General features: G+C 52.8%; 2 protein-coding genes and 1 pseudogene across 2 annotated transcripts; 2 read left to right on the forward strand and 1 right to left on the reverse strand.

Moving 5' to 3' along the window:
• Positions 1-11669: 11669 nt before the first annotated feature.
• On the forward strand, positions 11670-12798 carry LOC147958477 (uncharacterized; annotated as a pseudogene).
• A 2390-nt stretch (positions 12799-15188) lies between these two features.
• On the reverse strand, positions 15189-21293 carry LOC125523491 (glutamate receptor 2.8-like). The gene is made up of 5 exons (XM_048688525.2): positions 20949-21293; positions 16759-17261; positions 16324-16636; positions 15801-16213; positions 15189-15704 (listed from the first exon to the last, which is right to left on the reverse strand). The coding sequence occupies exons 1-5, from the start codon at positions 21232-21234 to the stop codon at positions 15189-15191; spliced, it is 2031 nt and encodes a 676-aa protein (XP_048544482.1). The 5' UTR covers positions 21235-21293.
• Positions 21294-22116: 823 nt separating this feature from the next.
• Positions 22117-23849, forward strand: LOC147958478 (uncharacterized). The gene is made up of 3 exons (XM_087532154.1): positions 22117-23152; positions 23354-23575; positions 23812-23849. The coding sequence occupies exons 1-3, from the start codon at positions 22117-22119 to the stop codon at positions 23847-23849; spliced, it is 1296 nt and encodes a 431-aa protein (XP_087388280.1).
• Positions 23850-26368: the final 2519 nt, after the last annotated feature.

The following is a 26368-nucleotide window of genomic DNA, read 5'->3' on the forward strand; positions in this document are numbered from 1 at the left end:
GACAGTAATTTGTTCACCCACCGTAATACTTATGCTATCTTGAGAGAAGCCACTAGTGAAACCTATGGCCCCCGGGTCTATTCTCCATCATACAAGTTTCCAATCTATTTTATTTTGCAATCTTTACTTTCAATCTATATCATAAAAATACCAAAAATATTTATCTTATTATTATTATCTCTATCAAATCTCACTCTTGCAAGTGGCCGTGAAGGGATTGACAACCCCTTTATCGCGTTGGTTGCGAGGTTCTTATTTCTTTGTGTAGGTACGAGGTGACTTGCGCGTGGTCTCCTACTAGATTGATACCTTGGTTCTCAAAAACTGAGGGAAATACTTACGCTACTTTGCTGCATCACCCTTTCCTCTTCAAGGAAAAACCAATGCAGTGCTCAAGCGGTAGCACCCATCCGTTAGCTTAGCACGATGATCATTTAGTTTGTTGCTATTGCTTTCTCCATAACTATACATGTTCCTATAACTATGAGATCATGCAACTCTCGAATACCGGAGGAACACTATGTGTGCTACCAAATATCACAACGTAACTGGGTGATTATAAAGGTGCTCCACAGGTGTCTCTGATGGTGTTTGTTGAATTGGCATGGATCAAGATTAGGATTTGTCACTCCGATTGTCAGAGAGGTATCTCTGGGCCCTCTCGGTAATGTACATCACTATAAGCCTTGAAAGCAATCTAGCTAATGAGTTAGTTATGGGATGTAGCATTACAGAACGAGTAAAGATACTTGCCGGTAACGATATTGAACAAGGTATTGAGATACCGACAATTGAATCTCGGGCAAGTAACATACCGATGACAAAGGGAACAATGTATATCGCTATGCGGTTTGACCGATAAAGATCTTCGTAGAATATGTAGGAACCAATATGAGTATCCAGGTTCCGCTATTGATTATTGACCGGAGACATGTCTCGGTCATGTCTACATAGTTCTCGAACCCATAGGGTCCGCACACTTAACGTTCGGTATTACAAGTTTATGTGTTTTGATGTACCGAAGGTAGTTCGGAGTTTCGGATTTGATCACAGACATGAAGAGCAGTCTCGAAATGGTCGAGACGTAAAGATCGATATATTGGAAGCCTATGTTTGGACATCAGAATGGTTCCAGGTGAAAACGGGAGTATACCGGAGCACCGCGAGGTTACCGGAACCCCCCGGGAGGTATATGGGCCTTATTGGGCCTTAGTGGAAGAGAGGGGAAAGAAGCAAAGGAGGGGGCGTACCCCCCCCCCCAAGCCCAATCTGAATTGGGAGGGGGGCCGGCCCCCCTTTCCTTCCTTCTTCCCTCTCCTTCCTTCTCTCCTAAAACCAACAAGGCAAGGGGGGAGTCCTACTCCCGACGGGAGTAGGACTCCCCTTGCGGCGCATCTAGGAGGCCGGCCCCCTCCCCATCCTCCACTCCTTTATATACGTGGGAGGGGGGCACCCCATAGACACACAAGTTGATCATTGATCTTTTAGCTGTGTGCGGTGCCCCCCTCCACCATAATCCACCTCAGTTATATCGTAGTGGTGCTTAGGCGAAGCCCTGTTTCGGTAGCAACATCATCACCATCATCACGCCGTCGTGCTAACGAAGCTCTCCTTCGAAGCTCTACTGGATCGTGAGTTCGCGGGACATCACCGAGCCGAACGTGTGCAGATCGCGGAGGTGCCGTACCTTCGGTGCTAGACCGGTCGATCGTGAAGACGTACGACTACATCAACTGTGTTGTCATAACACTTCCGCTTACGGTCTACGAGGGTACGTAGACGGTACTCTCCCCTCTCGTTGCTATGCATCACCATGATCTTGCATGTGCGTAGGAATTTTTTTGAAATTACTGTGTTCCCCAACACCTCTTACCGTTGAATTTGATGATCTTGGTTTCTCTATGAAGGACGCTTATACACGGATGGTTCTCCACTGATGTGACAACCCTGATGACCTGTACCCGGTGCACTCTGCCACCACCGCCACCATCACTGCCCCTCCAGTTGCCCTCTCCGCTAGGGTCGACCTTTGGCATGCACATTTGGGTCATCCCAAATCCACAGTTCTTCGTCAGATTCTTAAGAGTTCTTCATTTTCATGTAATAAACTCGACAAGAACACTTGTCATGCTTGCGTCTCGGCAAGCACGTTCGTCGACCCTTTAGTGTGTCAACGAATATTTCCACTTTTTCGTTTTAGTTACTTCATAGTGATGTATGGACATCTCCGGTTGCGAGCAATACGGGCTATCTATATTATCTTGTGCTACTTGATGATTTTTCTCACTTTGTGTGGATGTTTCCACTTCGTCGCAAGTCCAACGCCTTTGCCACGCTCACGTCATTCTACTCCTACATCACCATCCAGTTCGGTCGCCATATACTCACACTTCAAACTGACAATGGAAAAGAGTTTAACAACGCCGCCGTTCGCCAGCTTCTCGCATCCTACGGCACCACCTATTGCATAAAATGCCCCTACACCTCCCAGCAGAACGGCCGTGCCAAGCGCATTCTCTACACACTCTCAACGACCACGTCTGTACATTGTTGTTTCACTCCAATGTACCCCCTCGGTTTGGGCCTGATGCTCTCGCTACCGCCACCCTCCTCCTTAACATTCGACCGTGTCGTCCTCGTTGGAACGACGCTCCTCATCATCTTCTCTTCGGCTCCCCTCCATCCTACGATTGTCTTCGCATCTTTTGTTGTCTTTGTTATCCTAGTACCGCCTACACCACACTACACACACTTGCACCTTGTTTCGTAGTGTGTATTTTCCTACGATATCCCACCAACACCAAAGGTTATCGGTGCTATGAACCTGTCTCCCACCATGTGTAAACCTCCTGGCACGTGTACTTTGATGAGCGGGTGTTTCCCTTCCACTAGGTACAACCTTCTGTAGAGGACTCGGCGCTTCTCGACGGATCTCGAGCCCGGCATGCTCCTGCCCCACCTGTTGGCAGGCCGCCCGCTCCATCTTTTACTGCCGCCTCCCCTGGTGCGGCTGTCCCCGCCAGGTCCTCGGCCCCGGCGCGCCCCCGAGCAGCCCCTTCGGGGGTGGCTGCTTCGGACGTGGCCCCGGCATGGCCTCGAGCGGCCCCTTCAGGTGCGGCTATCTCGGACCCAGGCACTTCGGGCGCGGCCGCCCCACGTGCGGCTGCACCAGCCGCCTCTGCTACCGCCTCTGAGGCACAGGCTGCGACGGACTCGTCCTCACCCTTGTCCATTGCTCCCTCGGCGGTCGACCTGTTACCTGCCGGTGTGATGACTCGGTCTCGCGCCGGTATCCACCGATGCAGCACGCGTTACACCTCTAATGAGTATGCGTGCATTGCGTCGGCCTCGTCGTCTTCACCATCGCCCATCCCCTCATCCGCACATGTAGCCCTTCGTGACCCACATTGGCTTGCTACGATGCGCAAGTAGTTCGATGTGTTGCAACACAACCGCACGTGGCATCTTGTTCCATGGCCCCCTCATGCCAGCGTCATCAGTGGAAAATGGGTGTTTCACCATAAGACCCGCCCTGACGGTTCTCTCGAGCGCTACAAGGCTTGCTGGGTGGTGCGCGGCTTCCAACAGCATGTCGGCATTGACTTCACCGACACCTTTTCTCCGGTTGTCAAACTGGGCACGATTCGTATTGTGTTGCAGCTGGCGGTCTCCCGTGCCTGGTCCGTGCATCAGTTGGATGTCTCAAATGCTTTCTTGCATGACCATCTCACTGAGAAGGTGTTTTGCGAGCAGCCTACTGGCTTCGTCGACGTCGAGCATCCTGATCACGTGTGCTTGTTGTATTGGTCTCTTTATGGGCTGAAGCAGGCGCCCCGGGTGTGGTACCAGCTTATGGCGGTTTTTTTGCAGCAGCTTGGGTTTCACACCACTCGCTCCAACACTTCCCTCTTCGTCTATCATCAACGCACTACTACTGCATATCTGTTGCTCTATATTGACGATATCATCCTGACGGCATCCTCCCCTGAGCTTCTCCAGCAGCTCACGGCTCGTCTTCGTGGTGAGTTTGCCCTCAAGGATCTGGGAGCGCTGCACTACTTCCTTGGCATCAAGGTTATCCGCCGTGCCGACGAGTTCTTTCTACATCAGCAGAAGTACGCTCATGAGCTTCTTGAGCGCACGGGTATGCTTAACTGCAAGCCCGCCACCACGCTTGTTGACACTAAGGCAAAGATCTCTGCTCTGGAGGGCTCTGTTGCGCTTGACGCCGCCTTCTACTGCTCCATCGTCGGTGCCTTGCAGTACCTCACCCTCACTCGGCCTGACCTGCAGTATGCAGTGCAGCAGGTGTACCTTCACATGCACTCACCTCGTGACTCCCACTGGACTATGGTGAAGCGTATCCTCTGGTACATACGCGACTCATTGACCCTGAGACTCACTTTGATGATTTCCACCTCCATCTACATGGTCGCCCACTCCGACACTGACCGGGCTGGCTGCCCGGACACTCGTCGCTCTACGTCAGGCTACTGCGTCTACCTCGGGCCCTCGCTGATTTCGTGGTCGTCCAAGCGACAACTCATGGTCTCTCGCTCGAGTGCTGAGGCGGAGTATCGGGCAGTGGCTAACGCTGTTGCTGAGTGCTTTGTGTGGTTCCTAAGGCCACGACCGTCTACTGCGACAACGTCTTCGCCGTATACCTCTCCGCCAACCCTGTTCATCATCGCCGCACGAAGCATATTGAGCTTGACATCCACTTCGTTCGAGAGCAGGTGGCACTTGGGAGGGTTCACGTTTTGCACGTCCCTATTGCTCAGTAGTTCGCCGACGTTATGATTAAGGGACTACCGACCCTAGTCTTCGAGGAGTTTCGGTCCAGTCTCTGTGCCTCCGGTGACGCTTCGACTGCGATGGGGTGTTGAGTGAACGTTGTCCTCGGTACGTGTATAGGACTAAGGTCTGTATTTATACCATTGTATCTCTCTCTCCCCCTTGTATATTTGTACATCTTGGGAGACAAGTAGAGGCCGGTCCACCATGTACCTATATATGTGCATCATGCACACGATCAATGAATTATCGATGCTTGCAATCTCCTCCTTCCAATTAACAGTTTTCCACCATGTAAATGCACTTTTTCAATAAAACACACATTTATTAATTCAAAATATACTCCCTCCGTCTCATAATATAAAACTGTTTGTCAAGCTATCAGGTACGAAGACGTCTATGGCGATTTTATCAATCTCAAGATGATGTGCCAGCTTGGTCTCTCGAAGGTGCTCATAGAAGTAGGTTATACGTGCATGCGTTCATAAAGGTAAGAGTATGTGTGTATGTACGAGTGTCTACGTCCGCACTGTGTTATATAAAGGATAATGAGCCTGGACCCGTCCAGAATACATGCAAGATAAATTAGAAACTTAGCACAACACCAGCATGTGGGACATTATCCAGCGATCCTTAATGCCAAGAGTGCTCAGATTCGACTTCTGCTAAAGACTTCAGCCGCAACCTGTAACAGCAGCTTTGCCTCGTTGTTCTGTAGTACGCGCAGTCCTCGTCTGTGTAAAAACCTGACAAAAATTCAAGCCAATGAGCCGCTTGAGCTATACCGTCTTTGATCTTCAGCCAACACATTCATTTTATCTATATTGGTCAGTCGTAAGCAAGCACGGTCTTGGCGGAAATCCTGGCTAGCCAGTTCTTCCCGTTGAAATAGGCTATCTGCGGACTGTTTCACTGACAATATTCTGCTAAAAACGAAAGGCCTAAGCAAGCTTGACTTTGAAAGATACGTACCTAGCCAAGAATGATCCTGCTGTTGCCCGGAAGATGAAGTTGATAAAAAAAATCGCGACCCCCGGCCTCTGCATCTGGACCATACATACGGTCACTTTATTAATTATTGACACAAGACCGTATAGAGTCATACAACAATAAGTCTAAAGCCACCAAACTAAACAACAACTGTCGCTATCCCTATCCAGTTGATGTAGGGGCGCTGAAAGTCTAGGCCTAATACCAAACAGACCACGCAGCCAAACCTAAACAGCTAAAGACTTGAGGTCCCACCCAAGACGCCTGCCGGGCATGGACACCCACCAGTCCGGCGTGCTTCTCAGCCAGGACCCCTGCCGGGTATGAGGCCGCCGCAGCCACCTGCCACGAATTCATCTTCAGAGCTGTACTGCTGCATCAACCTTGGCCGGTCCAACTGCCGCCGACGCCACCATGACGCCAGGCAGCGTCACCCTCCTGCGCGAGTCCATCTCCGCTCATCAGGCGCCGAGTCTCCACTGCGCCACGTCGCCGAGATCCGCCGTCATCAATGGAGCAGATGAAACACCGCTCCTCCTCTTGTCCCCTCCAACCAGCACTCGCTCCAAAACGATGCCCCCGTGAGAGAGAACGATATCGATAGCACCGTCATCGTCCGATCCGGTAGACTCAGATCTAGGGTTTCCCCCAGAACTTCCCGATCAGGTTGATGAGACCTGCAACGACGATGCCTCCAGAAGGAAACGACGTCTGAGACGCCGCCATCGTCCGCCAAGACCGCAGTCTGGCGCGATTTTCATTGGAAGCCACGTCTTCCCGACCTCGTGGCTGGCTGGAACCGAGCGGAACCTGGCCACGAAGACGTATGTTGCCGTCGGTACTCCGGCGGAGATCCGGCATCTCCTCACCGGTCCCTCCACGCGCCGCCGGTCGGCGAAAGGCCTCCCCGCGACGGATCCAAACGGGGCGTTGGATCCGCAGTAGCCGTCGTCACCATCATGAGCAGGACAGCCCACCTCGCCGGATGGGGCGCTGCCACCGCCGCCGTCCATGCAGGGCCGCCGCTCCGCCGGCGATGGTGCTCGGGCCCCCGCCGCACAGCCCGGATACTCCGTCCTAGCCGCCGCCGTTGGATCTCATGAGAAGGGCCACCCCTGCCGCCTTAGATGGGATCCGCCGCCTCCCTCCGCCCAGGACCTTTGGCACCGGGCCCGCCGCCACCGCGGCCCATGCCGGTGGCAGCGGCGGCAGGAGGGGGTGGAGGGGGAGGTGCTGGCGGCACTAGGGTTGGGGCCCCTGGCGTCGCCCAGGGGGAGGCGACGCGAGGGGTTATTACCGAACTTTCTAGATTTAGTAAAATCGCTGAAAGATACCCTTGAAGATCCGAGTTCGTCAGAAAATCTAGCGGATGCAAGATAATTAAATTGGAGCATCGACGAGGAATCGACGTACTCTCTCCAGTCTCCATCTCATTGCAACTGTCCCTGTCTGTGAGAGAAGCCGTTTCTTTTCCTCTTCTTCTGCGGGGGTGAACGACTCGACGAAGGTACATATATCTTATCTTTTTTTCGAAAGAAAAAAAACAACTTGACAAATAAGCTGAGCTAAGAAAGCTTGAAACTGTGTAATAATTAAGAACTACTTCCTCGGTAGTGCTAGATACATCTATTTGAAAAACAAACTTTTTCGAACGGATGGAATACTATATTAAGGTAATGCACTGGTGCTTGTATTTTAAGGTACATACATCCGTTCCCAGATCAGCTAAGCAGCTAATTAAAGAACCAAACTTAGCGTTCTCCTGTCAGTCTGTTATGCATACTTCTCTAACTTTGACTGTTATGGATATTATTAAAGAAAAACATTTATCATTGATTAAATGAAAGCAATATTGTTAATTTTTTTGAAAGATCCAGCAATGCTGGCTTTTCATGTTGATCATAGCAGGGAGCAGTGGTTAAAGAGAAAATACATGGGCGGGGATCCGAAGATCACAAAAGGAGCAAAAGAAAAGAAATTGAGAGGGAAAACTAAAAACTACATTCGGCCAAGAACTAGCTTATCCATCAGCCTATCCCCTCCGGTGGTAGCGTGAACGGGTGCAGTAGACACGTTGCTCCAGCCTGCCTCCATAGCTCAGTGCCCCGCCTGATGGCCTGCAGAACCTCACGCCTCGAGGCCTCCTTGCTCCTGAATGTGCAGTCGTTTCGGTGACTCCAGATTTCCCAAGCTGCTAGCATCATCAGGGACCTTATGCCTTTTCTGAACTCAGGTTTTGTGTCCTCCGCTATACCCACAATGCGATCAGCAGCACTGTGCGGTTGGCGAGAGGCTTGTTGTCTCAGAGCTTCGCAGCCAAACCAAGATGACAGGCTGCTCCAAATCGCCTTGGTGAAAGGGCACGACCAGAATATGTGATCAGCCGTCTCAAGGTTTCTGAAACAGAATTGGCAGAAGTAAGAATTGGGCCATCCACGTCGCTGAAGGCGGTCATTGCACCAGAGCCTGTTGAGCAGCATTAACCAAAAGAAAATCTTCAGTTTCCCTGGCGCCCAAGTCTTCCAAATGATCTGAGGGAAATTTGAGGCGTGGATCGCCTGGAACTGCGCCGTATATGCTGATGCAGCAGTGTAGCAGCCGCTGGCCTCCAAGTTCCATCTTATCTCGTCGCCCACCTCTGTAGTAAGGTTGATCGGCATCAGGCGCAGCAGCCGCGCCAAGGCCACACAGTCGCAGACGATCAGGTCTGTCTACCCATGCGCCAGATCAAGAATCCAGCGGTCATTGCTAAGGGCATCAGCGATTGTTCTATTCTTCCTCCTCGAGTGCTTATAGAGCGCCGGAAAGAGCAATCGAAGCGTGCCCTCCTGATGCCAGGAACAGGTCCAGAACCTGGCCGTCCGGCCGTCGCCCACCGTGACCGAGGTGGCCGCGCTGAAAAACAGCCGATCGGAGTCCGAGCATGGCACCTCCATTCCTACCCATGGCCTGTCCGGGTGTTTCCAGGTTTGCCAAAGCCATCGCTGGCGCAGGGCCCGGCCAAAATGCTCCAGATTGAGAATGCCCAACCCTTCTTTCTCAACGGGGAGCAAACTTTGCTCCAGCTTACTTTGCATTTGCCTCCGGATAGCTCCTCCTCTTCTGCCCACAGAAAGCGACACCTCACTTTGTCAATTTCCTTGAAGAATTTCTTTGGCATACGGAGTACTGTCATAGCAAAAACTGGGATGGCAGTCAACACTGCTCTGACGAGCACCCATCGTCCAGCAATAGTCATGAGTTTGCCCTTCCATCCAGCCAATCTTGCTCTGATTCGATCCAAGACAAACTGAAGGTGCACTAGCCGTGTTCTTGTCAGAGTAAGCGGGAGGCCCAAATATTTAAGCGGGAATGAGGTGGTGGTGCCTCCAAAACTCTGAAGAAGCTGCTGGATGTCCATAGTGTCACATCGAATTGGTGTTGCCGTTGATTTTTGTCTATTGATCTTCAGGCCCGATGCCTCGCTAAACATATTCAGAATGGTGTTGAGCACCTCCATCTCCTCTTGGTCTGGGTTCATGAAAACGACTGCATCATCCGTGTAAAGGATGACCCTGAGCTTCAGTTCCCTTCTTGGCAATGGTTGCATCATCTGTCGCTGGACTGCTGCATCAATCAGGTGTTGCAACGGGTCAATGGCTAAAATGAACAGCAGAGGGGAGAGTGGATCGCCCTGGCGAAGGCCCTTGCGGTGCTGTATTTTCCTCCATGGCACTCCATTAAGCAGGAATTCCAAGTGTGAAGAAGCCAACAGCCAGGCAATCCAATCTCTCCATCTAGCGCTGAAACCCAGCTCCTACAACAGCTCCAGCAAGTAATCCTAGGATATGCTATCAAACGCTTTGGAGATGTCTAGTTTGAGCAGGAGAGCTGGGGTTTTGGTGCGGTGTAGAGCACGCACTCCATTCTGAGCATAGAGGAAGCTGTCTTGTATACACCTCGTCTTCAGGAAGGCTGACTGTGCAGGGGAGACAATCGTGTGGATTACTTTGGTCAGCCTAATTGACAACACCTTAGTGATCAGCTTAGCGAATGAATGGATGAGACTAATTGGGCGAAAGTATGTCATCCGCACGACTCCGTCCTTCTTTGGCAGCAGTGCGACAAAGGCAGTGTTCAGAGCAGCCAAATTACCACCAGCAAGGTGATAGAACTGGTGAAGGGCCGCCATGATGTCGCTGCTGATGATCGACCAACAAGCTCTGAAGAATGCCCCAGTGAAACCATCAGGGCCCGGCGCCTTCTCCGTCGGCGATTGCATGATGGCAGTCTAGACCTCTCCTTCCGTGAAAGGATTATCCAAGCCGGCTGCTTGAATTCTTGGTAACTGCAGCTCGTTCTAGTTCAGCATCACGTTTCGACCGGTGTCCGCTGTCATCATCTTGCTGAAGTGATCATAGATGATCTATGCCTTGTCACTATGAGTCGTGGCGCATCGATCATCGCTCTGAATTGTATGGATGAAGTTCTTGCGTCTTCTGGAGCAGCATTTGGCATGGAAGAACTTTGTGCTGGTGTCACCCGCCTGCAGCCAGAGCACCCTGGAGGCTTGTCTCCTTCTGGCCCTTTCAATGGCCGCAAGCCCCACCAGACGAACCTTGAGCAGCTTGCGCAGCTTAAACTCGGCTTCTGACAGAGCTTTTGTCTCTTGAGCCACATCCAACCTCAGAATTATCTCATTGGCGATGTGGAACTGCACCTTTGCGTCGCTGAACAGGGATCTGCTCCAGATCTTCAGGTCGTGTGCCACCCTGCTGAGCTTGATTTGCAAGCGTGCGAAAGCGCAGCGCTGCTGAACCGGCCTATACCAAGCATGCTCGACAGTATGTGAAAGTGCGGGAATTTCGGCCAGAAGGATTCAAATCTAAAGCTAGCACGACGGATCGGGGCATTGCATGGCGCCAGGATCAGTGGGCAATGGTCAGAGCATGTCGTGGCTGCGGCCATCAGGCCATAGGCGGGGAAGAGAAGCTCCCAGCTCACCGTGCAGAAGAATTTATCTATACTAACCAGCGTGGGGTTTTGGCGTTCATTACTCCATGTGAACCTTCTATTTTTACACTTGATTTCCCGCAAGCCAGCCGCATCTAGCGCCGCCCTAAACTTCCCCATAATTCACCGGTTCAGGTTGAAATTGTTCTTATCTCTAGCTTCGTAGATAATATTGAAGTCGCCGGTTAGAAGCCAGGGATCACTAGGGGGGTGCAGATCTTGCAAGCTCGAGAAGGAAAGCATCCTTGCGAGCGTCGTCCGCCGGCCCGTAGACTGCAGTTAACCAAAAGACGGTGGCCGATCGGACGACGGTCACTTTTACAGTGATGGCAAACTCTCCTACGGCCTGAGACACAATCGAAACGATCTGGCTGTCCCAAAAAATGGCAACCCCGCCCCTCGAGCCGATCGCAGGTAGCACTACACAGTCGACTAACCTGCTACCACCTATGTCCTTCACTAAGGCCGGGGACTAGACGTCGATCTTGGTTTCCTGAAGGCAGAGGATCGTCGGTTGATGCGCAACTATTGCTTCGCAGACAGCATCACGTTTGGCCGGCATATTGAGCCCTCGCACATTCCAGCTAACTATGGGACAAAGGTTGTCATCCATATGGAAACATGATCATACTCCAGCGACTACTACTTTCATTGATAGAAGATAAACCAAATGACAGTGACCGACACACTCCGTCTTCTACCAGGGAGCGCTGATGCCCACCAATAGGCCCCAAATTGCAGCAGCACCTTCTACTCCTAACAACTAACCCTACAAGAATTACAAAGGATCCTAACTCAACCCCGCTTAAGGCTGGGCGCCGCTAGAGACATCTAAAGCATTTCACTAACATGATCACACCGCGGCCTCCTCGGCGGCTCCATCAGCGCCGGCCATGGCGGCCGCCACACGCAGCGCCTCCTTATTGAGGCGAGTTAGCTTGGCAATGCAGGCAATGTCACCATCGGTGAGCGGTTCGTCGAACTTGCGCAGCAGTTTCTCGGCCGTCTTGGCAGTCATCTTCTCCTTTGGACCAAGCAAGCCTAGCTCGCGCACCAGCCGCAGCGTCCCCTGCTGCGCGACAGGCACGGTCGTCGGGTTTGCAACTTGCCTGGCGCTATGGCGAACAGGGGCGGGAGTGGCTCTAGTCTTGGGCGGGGCCAACGAGCGACGCAGCGGCGCCTCCGGCACTAGCGGCGGCTTGGTGGCTTGGAAGAGGCGCAGCGGGGCCGCGGCCGGCTCTGAAACCTCGCCCTCTGCACCAAGCTGAAGACAACAGACTTGCTAGGTGACGGCCCCCAGCTGCATCTCCACCGCCGCGGGGCGGGCCGGCTCTTTGCGGTTGAGCAGGCCCACCGCAGCGCGTGGGCCGGCCAGGGTTGGGCCGAAGGCATCTGGCAGGCCCGGAGATGGTGCTTTGACGGTGCTGACTTGGCTGTTGAACTCCAGCGGTGCGGAGATAGCAGCTTCCACGTGGGCCTCCATCTCCGCAGCCATGCAGTTGAAGGGGGGTGGCTGCGGCAGTTGGCTCTTGGCGCCGGCGAAGAAGTCGGCGATGGGGTCAGCAACAGCAGCAGCGATGGCAGGGGGCGGAGGCGGGGGCAGGGGCGCGGTGCTTGGAGAAGAGCACCCCCCCGCACCTGTGACGTGGCGACGGCTGGTGTTGTGCCGGCCCCGCGAGCTTTCCGAGCGACGTTGCCCAGGCGGTGAGCGGCTGCGGCTGCGGCGTCGAGAGGAGCCCTCCTACTCCGGCGCCTTCTCCTTCCCGGCGCGGCTTCGACCTAGCAGCGTGTCCTTCCAGGATCTGCGCCCTCCCTGGTCTTCTCCGTCGTCATCTTTGCGGCCGCCGCCACCGCGGGGGGCACCGCGGCAGCCCATGTCAGCAAGCACGGCAAGCTGACGCCGGGATGCGGCTCGCGCTGGCCGTCCTCCACTCCTTTCTTCCAAGAGCCAACGGGGATGATCCGCGGCATGGGTCTATCGTCGTTGTCAGAGTCCGAGGAAGGCAGGCCGCTCTGCGCTGAGCGCGGCGACCGCGGCTCGTAGGGCGACCAGTCCTCGATGCGGTCCACATGGATGAGGACGTCGTGGCGGCTTGCAGACGGAGGCGCGGCGATGACACGACCCGGCGGCGAGAAGCCGAGCATCTCCTCCACGCGGCCAGCCCCACGCTCCATCCGCCAGAACTGTGCTTGGTCGGGATGAGGTCCACGTCCCACACCCACACCCAGCAGGCGAAGCTCTTGGTGTGGCTGCGCTCGTACGTGCGGCTGTCGAGGCGGTCAACACGGTAGCCAAGAGCCTCCTCAGCCCCTTCGACGGACCAGAACTGCTGCGGCATCTTCTCGGTGACTACCCGGACATGGTAGTTGAAGGTTTGAATCACCGTGTGGTCGTCCTCATGCCAGCGCTTGATGAAGAACTTGGCGCCGTCAACCGACAGTGAGCCCAGCTTGACAACTTGGTCTTGATGGATCGGCAGATCGAAGATGATGAGGTAGTCCTCCGGGTCATGGCTGGTGATCCGCAGCAGGTGCGGCGGGATGCGCAGCCGAGCCTCAAGCTCTTGACCAACCGCCATGGCGCTGGACGTGCGCCGCGCATCCGCCGCCGTGAGCAACACCGCCTGACGCTTGAGGACGAAGGTGGCGTGCTCCAGCGCAGGGGTGGACATCACCACCTTGCAGCTGTGCCGCGGGCGGCGCACGGGGTCGGTGACGTGGGTGCCCTCCATGGCAATGGGCGGTGGTGTGGTGGCGGAAGGAGGCGCGGCAGCGGGGGGGGGGGGGGGGGGCAGCGGAGGCAAAGCGGATCCTATCCCGCACTGGCACCCTAGCGGGGGGTTGCCCCTTGGATTCTGTGGGCACTCGCGACCGGAGTGGCCGGAGTGGTTGTAGACGATGTAGCAGATCGGATCGCGACAGTCCTTTCTATGGTGCTTCTTGCTCAAGCAGCGAAAGCACTTGCCGCCGAACCTGCTTAAGAAAGCAGCCCGGCCGGCAGCAGCATTGATGTCGCCTCGGCGCCCATGCCGAGCCGGAGAGGGGCGCGGCCTATAGCCCGCCGTGCCAGAGCTCGGGCGCCTGTTTTTCCGGGACGAGACCTCGGTCCAACTCCCATCCAGCTCAGGGGGGGGAGTTAACGCCAGCAGCGGGAGCAACTACGATGGATTGAAGGCGTGGTCGCTCCCAAAAAAGAAGCGAGGCAGGGTCAGCGGCTAGATCCGCCGGGCGGGAAGGGGGCGCCACGGATGAGCACTCCCCACGAAGCAGGATCCGGGGCGGAGAACCGGGATCTCGCGCATTGAAATCGCGGGGCAGCTGCGAGTCCGGCACCACGGACGGACCAGAGGACGCAGGGGAGGCCGGAGAAGATGCACGCAGGCTACCGCTAGTGCTAGATCTATGAGAGCGTGGCGGACCCATGCCGGCCAGCAGGCAGCAGCTGGCGGGCGCTGCGAGGTGGCCGCCGTGGCCGGAGCGGCCCACGGCGCAGCTAGGGAGAAGGGTGGCCGCCGCGGCCGGAATGGCCAGCGGCGCAGCTAGAGGAGCGGCACAGCTACCCACACGGTGTTGCAAGATGCAGCACCGGAGAAGAAACGGATCGAGATAGTACTGTTAATTTTTTCTCTCTCAACAAATTCAGTACTGATAAGTTCATCTGAAAGTTGAGATTTCTTCACCAAGACCATGTATGTTGGAGATTATGGTTTTGTCTGAACCATCAACTGTCTATAAAGGACACGTAACAAAAACTGTCCATAAAGGAGCTGGAGAACCAGTACATTGTTGCTTCAAGACGATATCATAAATCATGTCAATCTGAAGTTCTGAACAGACAAATGTGCCTTGCAACAAAAAAAAAAAACAGACAACTGTGTACATCACTAGTGTCAAAAACGCCCTTAATAGGACGGAGAGAGTATATCTTTAATACGCAAAAGAGAAAGGAAAGAATACGACTGTTTATATCCAATTCAACTTGTGGAATGCAGCGTTGCTTTAATAGCAACAGATCTCCTGGTAGGCTGAAGCACACATGTAAAGTCATATACTACATATGTAATACTGCCTCCGCTCAGTTTACAGGGCAACGTTCCATAAAACATGAACTTCCCCAACTTCGGACATTCAGGGTTGTAAAATGCAAACAATACCATTAGAATGTTATTTATAAATGTTGAGGACTATACCTGTCTAAACCACCATCTATTTACAAATGAAATTACAGAACTTCTAGTACACCGGTACTACTTTGAAAACATAAGTAAATTGTCTAAAGAGAATATGCACACTGAACATCTACCTCTTCTTTCCAAGAGAGCGCGGAAGAGAGAGAAAAACAAGTCCTATATAGTCCAAGATATGGAATGCAGTCAGTGAAGTACTCATGAGCATCTGCGCTTCCCTTTACCTTAGATATCGCGCATCTCAATCTGAATGTGTCCTGCAGGGACAGAGCCACCATGCATGCCATTCTGCTGCAATGTGTCAAGCTCTGTGTCTCCAACATTTTCGCTGCTCATATGGACGCCCCCAGAATTATTATTGCGAGCTTCATGGAAGGGTTGTTGATCAAGGCTGGGGTTGTCACCTGTGCCATTCTGCAACAGATGGGACTCATCGTTGGTGCCACTGTAGCTGACACTTTCCACATCAGCCATTCTCAACTCAGTGCATTTGGCATGAATCAACCTCATTATGCTTATCAGAAGCATGAGAGTTGAAATGGATCCAGTGATGACGAAGAGACCAGAGAAGCTTTCTAAAGTAAGAGGCGCGGAATCAGTGTCTGGGATTGTGCCAGCACCTATCGGCGATGAAGTTGTGCCAAACCATTTCACTTCGATTCGTGATCCCTCATCCCCTCCTGCTAGGTTCAGGATGGCAGTCGAAAGATTATGAACTAGCGGAGAACCTAGACGAAATGCCTGAAGATAAGAACACAAAGTCAGCAACTAATTTTTTTGTCCAGACTGCAAAGAACAAATCAGGAATATACCAAGGCATTAGGTTGAGTAGCTTACAAAACCAAATCCAGGAGTCTTGTATATGCACCCGAGCATCCTAAAATCATTTCCATACCGACGGTCTGAGAGGAAAGAAGTCAAATAGGGGATCTCATCGACGATAGCCGACACCCCTCCATTATTGGACCCCTTCCACAAAGCATCAGCATATTCTTCTTTCGTGGTGTAGTTCCTTAACCTGTTTTCACTGATGTTATGATTCATCAAGAAGGACCGCACAAATGAATCATCTTGGTATCCTACAAAGTCACCACTGTGCCGCAGCTGGTCAAAATCTGTCATCCAAGAACGGAGCCTCTTTGCAGTCAGAATGGATGACAGGCTTGCTGTATAGCTCTGGACAAGAACCAGCACTACAAAGCACCATATCACCACCACAATTTTTGACAAGGGGCTTCTAATAGTATGGCCTGTCCATGAGATAACCAAGAGATCTTAATCTTGTAACTGTGTTAATACATCAAACCACTTATTATAATGCATCAAATATTGTCAAGAAGTTTAAGCTTGAAGTGCTGACCATGAGAAAATGTCAAAGTGGAGAAAACGAAGTAGAGGGCGGTGCTACACTGTCTCAAACTTGATCCTTGGTACTCCTGATTTCTGGGTAGTTCAATCATCCACACGACAAAGCCAGTATAGAAGAGGAAGACCATGGTTGCAAACCAAAGCTTCCCATTTAGTGGCTTTACAAATGTCCAACGGATTGTATCCGATTCATCCTGGGCAAGCACAAGCATAGACACACCAGACTGTGTGTATGGCATTGTAAAGTCGGTGGTGATGACTCGTTCCGCCGTTATGGTCACGTCGCCTACTGCACCATCATACATCTGTTTGTCCGCCAGAAAGTTAGCATGGATCAAAAGGTATATTTAGGTATAAGAAATTATAATGTTAACAAATCCATACTCAGAAAATAATAAAATACAAGAGGTGTAGGAGTAAGCCTTACCCCTGATGAGACGTCGCCTACTAGCTCATCGTAAGTACCGTTGAAGACAAAAAATGTATAGCACGGATGACGATGTAAATTCTTCATAGCAGCCTTGAAGATATCAATGCTGTAGCCAGTGACATTTTGTTTCTTGGAGATAGGATCAATAACATTCACAAAAACTTCAAAACCTAGTTTCAGTGGCACAGCAATCTTCAGCCCTGTCTCACCTCTACAATTCTTCCTTGATTTTCTTGTTTCTAGTCTTCTGCTATATCTTCTATCAGGTTCTGGATTAGGAAAGGTTATACTATCACTTCCAAGTGTAAATCCAAACTTGACATGACCCTGGGAACCTGCTACATGATCTTCCAGCCAGAAGGCACACAATGTTGGAGAAATGCCGGAGAAGGAGAGAACCGGAATGTGATTGCGGTGGTGTGCGGCGCGGTCTGATTTGGTCAGTGTCTCAGTGGCCCATATGATGGCTTGCACTTGCCCATTCTTGATCAGGTCATCGGCTGCAAAACTCATATGCATCACAGAATTAGCCGAGCAATTAGCATAATGTTGGAACAATTAGGCAATCAAATAAGTCTATTGTTGCATTATTCGTTAAAGGTCTTTTTTTTTGAAAATAAAAGGTAGAGTTCTTTCTACCTTATATATTTCAAACAGGCCGCAGCCTGGGGACGCATAGTCCATTACATGAAACAGGAGAAAACGCAGCAAAAGTGCATAAGAAACATGGGGGAGGGGAAAGAAAGGAAAGCGTCTCTGTGGCGACGGGATTACAACATAATTAGCCTGTTAAAGGTCTTTTTTTTGGGGAATTACTCACTGCAGTTTCACATCCAAGTAAGTGATTAGAGGTGTGCTGTGGATCTGCATCATCAGAGCAAGGGACTAGAGGAGTGCCGTGCATCCTCATCACTCTTATTTCCTAAATTCGGCACATAAACAAAACCACCTGAAAGAAATTTCGGCACTGCCGCTCTGTACCTTGTGAGCGAGAGACAATGAGGCATTGGCGCTAGCTGCAGGGGGTGTGGAGGCCATGGCAGCCCGCTGGTTGGGTGGCAGGCGGAGCAAGGGCTCGACATCTCGGATCCGGGCTGGGGGGGCGGGGGCGGGATGACGGAGAGGACGCCGCCGGTATGGGGGTTACGGCGGCTGGACGGCGTCCGTTGCTTCCCGAGGAGACCGCGACTGCTGAAGCCAGTGGATGTTCGGCCCTGGAGCAGGTGCGTTGTGTGGGCCAGCGTTGCATTAGGCCGGCCCGGCCGGTTTACTGTGACCAAACCAATCAAACTCTCGTTTCTCAAAAAAAAAAAAATCAAACTCTCTCTCTAAAAACAAAAGGCTCAGCGTGCCATAAGCACACCGAGCAAGTTTAGTGAGCAAAGTGAGCATCGAAGACAAGTTGATGTATAAATTATGTTTATATTTAACTAAAAAACAACCAACCTCCATTCTCTAAAAATAATCACTCTCTGCGGAGCAAACCGAGTGAGCAAATGGCCGGCCCAATTAACTGGATTTAGCTTTGGTAAGGTTCTAGCTCAGGTTTTATCAGTTTTAGGAAGTTTCTAGAAGGTTCAATTTTGGTTTGTTCTTTTTTCTATTTTCAAGATAATTACTTGTTTTCAGTTTTACTCTTTATTTTTCATTTCCTTTTTGGTTTTTTCTCTTTCAACTATTTTCACAAATTTAAAATAATGTTCACATTATATAAGAATGTTGTCGTTTTTTCAAGAACATGTCAATTATTTTCAAAAAACCTGATTTTTTAAATAATGTTCATAATTTTCTAAAATGTTAGGGTTTTCTGAAAATATGTCTTTTTAATTATGGAAACAAAATACAAAACTAATCGAAAACTGGTTAGACAGAAATAAATTGAGACATGATCAGTAACGGGCCGGCCCACCTAAGCGAGCTTCGATGCGAAAAGTAAGAGCATCTACAGTCGGCATCCTCAAATCTTTCTCAAACGTCCGCGGACGCGATCGGTCAATGACTGGACAGGAGAAAGAGAAAAAAGTGATCTAACTGGAACCCTCATATTATCCCTATACGCCTGGGTGCGTCCGAGGGTTCGCGGACAGTCTGGATGTGTCCGATCAATCCGTCACGTAGGACGCGGCCCACTCTGGACCACCTTTTTTCGCTCTTTATTCATTCTTTTCTTTCTCTCTCTTCGTCTCTACCAATCGTCTGGAAGTGATCGGACATATAAGGGAAAAAACGAGGAGTGTTGTTGCATGAACGGATAAATAGGGGCTCAAAACAGACACACCCGATCATTGACCGAACGCGTCCGCGGGCGTTTAGAGAGCCAGGTCTGCTAAGTCTGGTTGTAGATTAGAACTGTATTTTATACATTTGTGTCCTCAGAAGACCCTTTTCCTTAGGTCGTTTAGTGAAATCGCTAGTGAGGAGGCTAGAGTTCCTCCCTCCCTCCTCCCCCCCCCCCGCCGCCGTCGGCCGCCCCCTCCCGCCGCCGCAGGCCGCCGGCCGCGCGCGCCCCGCCTCCCTCTTCCCCACCCCTCCCCCACGTTCCCGTCCGCTCGCTCGTCCCCCGCGGGCGACAGGCGGGGCCCTGCCGCTCCCTCTCCTCCGGCCTCCTCCCCATCCCTCTCCCCCCTACCGCTGCCGGCTTGGTTCGTCGGGCCCTTCCCGCGTGGCGCTGGCGGCGGCAAGCCATTCCTTCCCCGCGCGCTCATGGGGGGAGGGGGGTCGGCCGACTGCGGTGTGGCTCGGCAGCTGGATTTCGACGGGCTTCGGGGTCCTTGGTGCAGCGGCGCGGCCGTTGGCCGCGGGGCGGCGTGGCGGTGCTGGTGACCGGCGACGCCCGCGCGGCCCAGATCTGGGCCCTTTCAGGCTCCATCTGGGCTAGGGCGGGTCAGCGACTCGGTGAGCGGCGACGCTGCTCCCTGATTGGTGGCGAGGAGGCGGTGGTCTGCGAGGTGGTGGCGGCTTCGTCGGCCGGCAAGCTGCAGCGTGACGGCAGGGGCTGTCCGGGCCCTTTTGGGTCCGACCGGGCCTCGGCGCCTGGCAGGCCCCTTGCCCGTTTGTCCGGTCGGCTCCGCGGCGACGGTGGTGGTTGTCCCCTCACGTCGGCGATGTTGCGGATGCCCCCGAGCCTACTATCTCTTCTCCCACCCTCCAGGTCTCGTGTCGGTGACCTCAGGGAGACTGCGAAGTTGATTCGGTGACCGTGGTGGCACATGTTGGGAGGCAGCGTGATGGCAGTGCACTATGGGTCGTCTGGGGTGGTGGTGGGGGTTTGGGTCGGGAGAAATCTCTCCCGGCTCGTCCGGCCCCGACGCGACGACGCATGTGGGTGTACACCCTCCCCCCACTGCCCCCAGCGTACCAGGGAGACTAGTCCGGGCAACAGCGGCGTCGTCGTCGCCTCCTTTTTGAAGGTGTTGCTTGGTATGCGGCGTTTCAAAGTGCTGGGAGCGTGGTGGTACTTCTCCGGAGGGTGCCGCGGTTGCCGGTCATCTTCGTTTCGTTGATCTGCCGTTGTTGACATTTGTTTCTCTTTTTTTCTTCTCTGTTCTTTTTGGGCTCGTTTGTGCTGTGACCCCAGCATCTATCATTAGCTGTATCGATAGTTGCTTTGTAATACAAAGTGGGAAAACCCCTTTTTCGTAAGTCTGGTTATAGATGCTCCAACAGTTTGAAACACTTAACATCTTCTTTGAATAAGGTAGACACACATGGCTTGGTCTGCCGTATGATCCAAACTGATGATTATCTATCAATGAAGCCTAGGAGGTTGTGTTAAAAAATATTACACCCTCCAATCCAAAATAAATGTCATGGTTTTAATTTTTTACTCTCTTCGTTTATTTTTGTAAGTCATTTCAGATAACTCAAAGTGGATTGTTTTGTACATTGTCTAAAATGTCTTCAAGATCTTATAAAAATGAACAGAGAAAGTATTTTGAATTGATGGGAGTAGCATAAAATAGGAGCTCCCCATAGAAAGGGATAATAATACAACGGTTCTTTTTCTCCAAGTGCATTTACCACAGAAAACAAGTGTGTGTATAAGTAGATACTCCCTTTCTAATTTTGTATTAAAGGTAATACAAATTTAAATCACTTATTTTGGGACGGAGTGAGTCGATAATGCAGTGGTAGTCTAGCTTGAAGTGAAGAAGAGTTGGGAGAAATTTATCTTCGGCGTTCATTACCAGCGTGTGCGGCCGCGGCGAGATCCCCGCGCGAGTCCCGCACGCGCAGCTCGACCCGCCGCGCGGCGGCGGCGGCGCCGGAGCTGGCGTACTGGGCGGCGTTGAAGTCGTCTAACGCCGTGGAAATGCAGGCGCGCCTCTCCCTCCCCACGTCGCTCGTCAGGTCCAGCAGCACGCCAACCTGCACCGGTGCCGCCGCTGACAGCGATGCAACGGATGCGGCGCTGCTCCAGAGCGCGAGCAAAGAGACGAGCGCGATCGAGCACCCTGCTGCCGGCCACTCCATGGGAGCGCACGGTTGGTTTCTCAGTACTAATTCGGTCTAATTTGCTTGCTGGTCGATCAGACGGGTTGGTGTAGCGAGTACGTCGATAAGTGACAAATGTACCGCGTATATATACCTACTGCCCGCCGTGTACGTATGTTGATGCGTACCGCGTGGGGAGCAACGTGTGATGTGATACAGTGTCAGGGGTGGCTGGCCGGCGGCGAAATTTCCTGGACAATCCTCATCCCCCGACGGCTAGCTAGCCGATGGTACCGATGGTAATTTTTTTTGAGGAACGCTAGCCGATGGTAATGCAAGCAAGATCTGTGGAGAATGCAACGAAACTCTCTCTCTCTCTCTCTCTCTCTCTCTCTCTCTCTCTCTCTCTCTCTCTGTGTGTGTGTGTGTGTGAACGATGACCATCAGGGTCAATGCTGAAGTTCTCGCGTCAACCGATGTACAGTAGTTAATTTTTGAGACACCCTAACAAAATTGTTAGGATTCCAACGGCCACTTGACGTTCAGTATTGGCCTGCACATGCATGAAGGATTCGAATCTTTGGCAGGTAAATTCTGGATATAGTAGATTCCCAAAGGAGCACTCATGCCTCATGGATCCGGTTAAAGTGTGACTTTGTATAGCTAACATCGCGTATTCCCATTTGCATACGATTATACATATACGTGTATAGGTTCTTTCTTGGTCTCCAAGACTTGTAATCTTGCTATAAATATATGAGCCGATCGCCCCTAGAGAGGCGTCTTCCCTCAAACCAATTCTCGTTTATATGGCATCAGCCCTCCTTTCCTAAAACCTTAGCTTCCGCCGCTCCAACCCCATCCGCCGCCGCCCTAAACCCTAGGCGGCCGCGGTTCCGCCTCCCCTCCCAGATCGCCGCCATGTCCACCTCCGCATCCTCGTCGTCCATGCTCGGGGCGCAGACGTCCGGAGCCCTCACCACCTCCACCGCCGCCGCCGCATCGCCCGCCCTCACGTCGCCGGCATCTCAGGTCGTCCACGTGGCTAGCGTCAAGACGCACGTCCCCGTCGTCCTCGACCTGCAGCAGTCCAACTACGCCATGTGGCGCATGCTCATCACTGTCCTCCTCGGCAAGTACGAGCTCATGGATCACATCTCCGCCGTCACGCCGCCGGACGCTCGCACGGCCGAGTGGCAGCGCCAGGACTACGTCGTCGGCTCGTGGCTCTACGGCTCCATCAACGACGACATCCTGAACACCATCATGGCCCAAGATCAAACCGCATATGACGCCTACGCGCTGATCCGGAACCTCTTCCTCGACAATCAGCTCACCCGGGCCGTCTACCTCGAGGCACAGTTCCGAGCCCTCGTCCAGGGCGACCTCACCATCACCGCCTACTGCCACCGCCTGAAGGCCCTCAACAATGCGCTGGCGGATGTGGGGCAGCCCGTGACTGACCAGACCTTGGTCCTCACCTGCCTTCGGGGCCTGAACCCACGCTTCTCCGACATCACGACCCTCGTCACGATGCAGGTTCCGGCTCCCACCTTCCTGCAGACGCGCTCCATCCTCCTTCTGCGCGAGAACCAGCTCGCCAACGCCGCTCCCGGTGGCTCCCTCTCATCCCAAGTCGCTCTCTATGGCAACACCGTTGGGTCCTCCACCGGCGGCAACTCGGGCGGCCACTCGGGCGGCAACGGCGGCTGCTGGTCGAAGAAGAAGAAGAACACCGACGGGGGTGCAGCCAACTCCACCACCACTCAACCTGCCGCGGCACCCGACCCGTGGATCTGCTTCAACCCATACACCGGCCAGACTCAGCAGATGCAGCCCGCCTGGCGCCCCCACGCCGCGCCGGTTCCTCCTGCCGGGGGCGCTGGTCTACTCGGGCCGGCCCCTCGGTCTGCCTCTTCAGCGCCGCCGCCCCGTCAGTCTACCTGGGTGCCCCCAGGTCAGGTCGCCTACACGACCCAACTGGCACCACTGCACGGCTAGGCCTGGGGCACTAACCGGCCCCCACCCGTGGTGCAGCCCGCCTGGCGCCCCCACGCCGCGCCGGTTCCTCCTGCCGGGGGCGCTGGTCTACTCGGGCCGGCCCCACGGTCTGCCTCTTCAGCGCCGCCGCCCTGTCAGTCTACCTGGGTGCCCTCAGGTCAGGTCGCCTACACGACCCAACTGGCACCACTACACGGCCAGGCCTGGGGCACTAACCCGCCCCCACCCGCGGTGCCCTACACCCCCGGCCCGGCATGGGACTGCTCCGCCCTCGTCGCCGCCTTGAACGCCACTGCCGGCACTCCAGCCCCCGGCCCTTCCACACCGGGCGCATGGGTCATGGACTCCGGCGCAACCTCGCACATGGTCTCCGACCCTGGTATACTCTCCACTCCCTCCCATCCTCCTCTTTCCCTTCGTGTCACCGTTGGCAATGGCGATCCACTTCCCATCACCGCCACCGGCCACGTCACTCTCCGCACACCTAGCCACACTTTCCACCTTAACAATGTTCTAGTTGTTCCAGATATCATCAAAAATCTTCTTTCTACTCGTCAGTTCACCATTGATAATTCAGTTTTTGTTGAATATGACCCGTGTGGCTTTTCTATTAAGGATCTTCACACTCGGCGCGAGATTATTCGCTGCAGTAGCCCCGGTCCACTGTACGAGTTCTTCGCCAACACCAACACCACCACCTCGCCGTTTGGCCTCGTCGCCACCACCACCGCATCGGAGCTATGGCATCGTTGTTGGAAATATGCCCTAGAGGCAGTAATAAAAGCATTATTATTATATTTCCTTATTCATGATAATTGTATTTATTCATGCTATAATTGTGTTATCCGGAAATCGTAATACATGTGTGAATAACAGACACCAACATGTCCCTAGTAAGCCTCTAGTTGACTAGCTCGTTGATCAACAGATAGTCATGGTTTCCTGACTATGGACATTGGATGTCATTGATAACGAGATCACATCATTAGGAGAATGATGTGATGGACAAGACCCAATCCTAAACATAGCACAAGATCATATAGTTCGTTTGCTAGAGTTTTTCCAATGTCAAGTATCTTTTCCTTAGACCATGAGATCGTGTAACTCCCGGATACCGTAGGAGTGCTTTGGGTATACCAAACGTCACAACGTAACTGGGTGACTATAAAGGTAGACTACGGGTATCTCCGAAAGTGTCTGTTGGGTTGACATGGATCAAGACTGGGATTTGTCACTCCGTATGACGGAGAGGTATCACTGGGCCCACTCGGTAATGCATCATCATAATGAGCTCAAAGTGACCAAGTGTCTGGTCACGGGATCATGCATTACGGTACGAGTAAAGTGACTTGCCGGTAACGAGATTGAACGAGGTATTGGGATACCGACGATCGAATCTCGGGCAAGTAACATATCGATTGGCAAAGGGAATTGTATACGGGGTTGATTGAATCCTCGACATCGTGGTTCATCCGATGAGATCATCGTGGAGCATGTGGGAGCCAACATGGGTATCCAGATCCCGCTGTTGGTTATTGACCGGAGAGTCGTCTCGGTCATGTCTGCTTGTCTCCCGAACCCGTAGGGTCTACACACTTAAGGTTCGGTGACGCTAGGGTTGTGAAGATATGTATATGCAGTAACCCGAATATTGTTCGGAGTCCCGAATGAGATCTCGGACGTCACGAGGAGTTCCGGAATGGTCCGGAGGTAAAGAATTATATATAGGAAGTGCTGTTTCGGCCATCGGGACAAGTTTCGGGGTCACCGGTATTGTACCGGGACCACCGGAAGGGTCCCGGGGGTCCACCGGGTGGGGCCGCCTATCCCGGGGGGCCCCATGGGCTGAAGTGGGAGGGAACCCAGCCCAAAGTGGGCTGGGGCGCCACCCCCCAAGGGCCCATGCGCCTAGGGTTGGGGGGGAACCCTAAAGGGGGCGCCCCCTTGCTTGGGGGGCAAGCCCCCCACCCCTTGGCCGCCGCCCCCCTAGGAGATCCCATCTCCTAGGGCCGTCCACCCCCCTTGGCACCCCTATATATAGTTGAGGAGAGGGGAGGAATTCATACCTCAGCCTTGGCGCCTCCCTCTCTCCCCGTTACATCTCTCTCTCGTAGTATAGGCGAAGCCCTGCTACTGTGACGCCCTGCATCCACCACCACGCCGTCGTGCTGCTGGATCTTCATCAAACTCTCCTTCCCCTTGCTGGATCAAGAAGGAGGAGACGTCTCCCGTCCCGTACGTGTGTTGAACGCGGAGGTGCCATCCGTTCGGCGCTTGGTCATCGGTGATTTGGATCACGTCGTGTTCGACTACATCATCACCGTTCTTTGAACGCTTCCGCACGCGATCTACAAAGGTATGTAGATGCATCTGATGACTCGTTGCTAGATGAACTCCTAGATGGATCTTGGTGAAACGAGCAGGAAATTTTTTGTTTTCTGCAACGTTCCCCAACAGTGGCATCATGAGCTAGGTCTATGCGTAGTTCTTTTTGCGCGAGTAGAACACAATTTGTTGTGGGCGTAGATTTGTCAACTTTCTTGCCTCTACTAGTCTTTTCTTGCTTCAGCGGCATTGTGGGATGAAGCGGCCCAGACCAACCTTACACGTACGCTTACGTGAGACCGGTTCCACCGACTAACATGCACTAGTTGCATAAGGTGGCTGGCGGGTGTCTGTCTCTCCCACTTTAGTTGGAGCGGATTCGATGAACAGGGTCCTTATGAAGGGTAAATAGAAGTTGACAAATCACGTTGTGGCTTTAACGTAGGTAAGAAGACGTTCTTGCTAAAACCCTAATTCAGCCACGTAAAACTTGCAACAACAATTAGAGGACGTCTAACTTGTTTTTGCAGCAAGTGGTTTGTGATATGATATGGCCAAAGTTGTGATGAATGATGAATGATCTATATGTGATGTATGAGATGTTCATGCTATTGTAATAGAAATCACGACTTGCATGTCGATGAGTATGACAACCGGCAGGAGCCATAGGAGTTGTCTTTATTCTTTTATATGACCTGCGTGTCATTGAGAAACGCCATGTAAATTACTTTACTTTATTGCTAAACGCGTTAGCCATAGTAGTAGAAGTAATAGTTGGCGAGCAACTTCATGGAGACACGATGATGGAGATCATGGTGTCAAGCCGGTGACAAGATGATCATGGAGC

The sequence above is a fragment of the Triticum urartu genome, chromosome 7A (assembly GCF_056163025.1).
Source record: "Triticum urartu cultivar PI428250 chromosome 7A, HENAU_Tu73, whole genome shotgun sequence".
Lineage (NCBI taxonomy): Eukaryota > Viridiplantae > Streptophyta > Magnoliopsida > Poales > Poaceae > Triticum > Triticum urartu.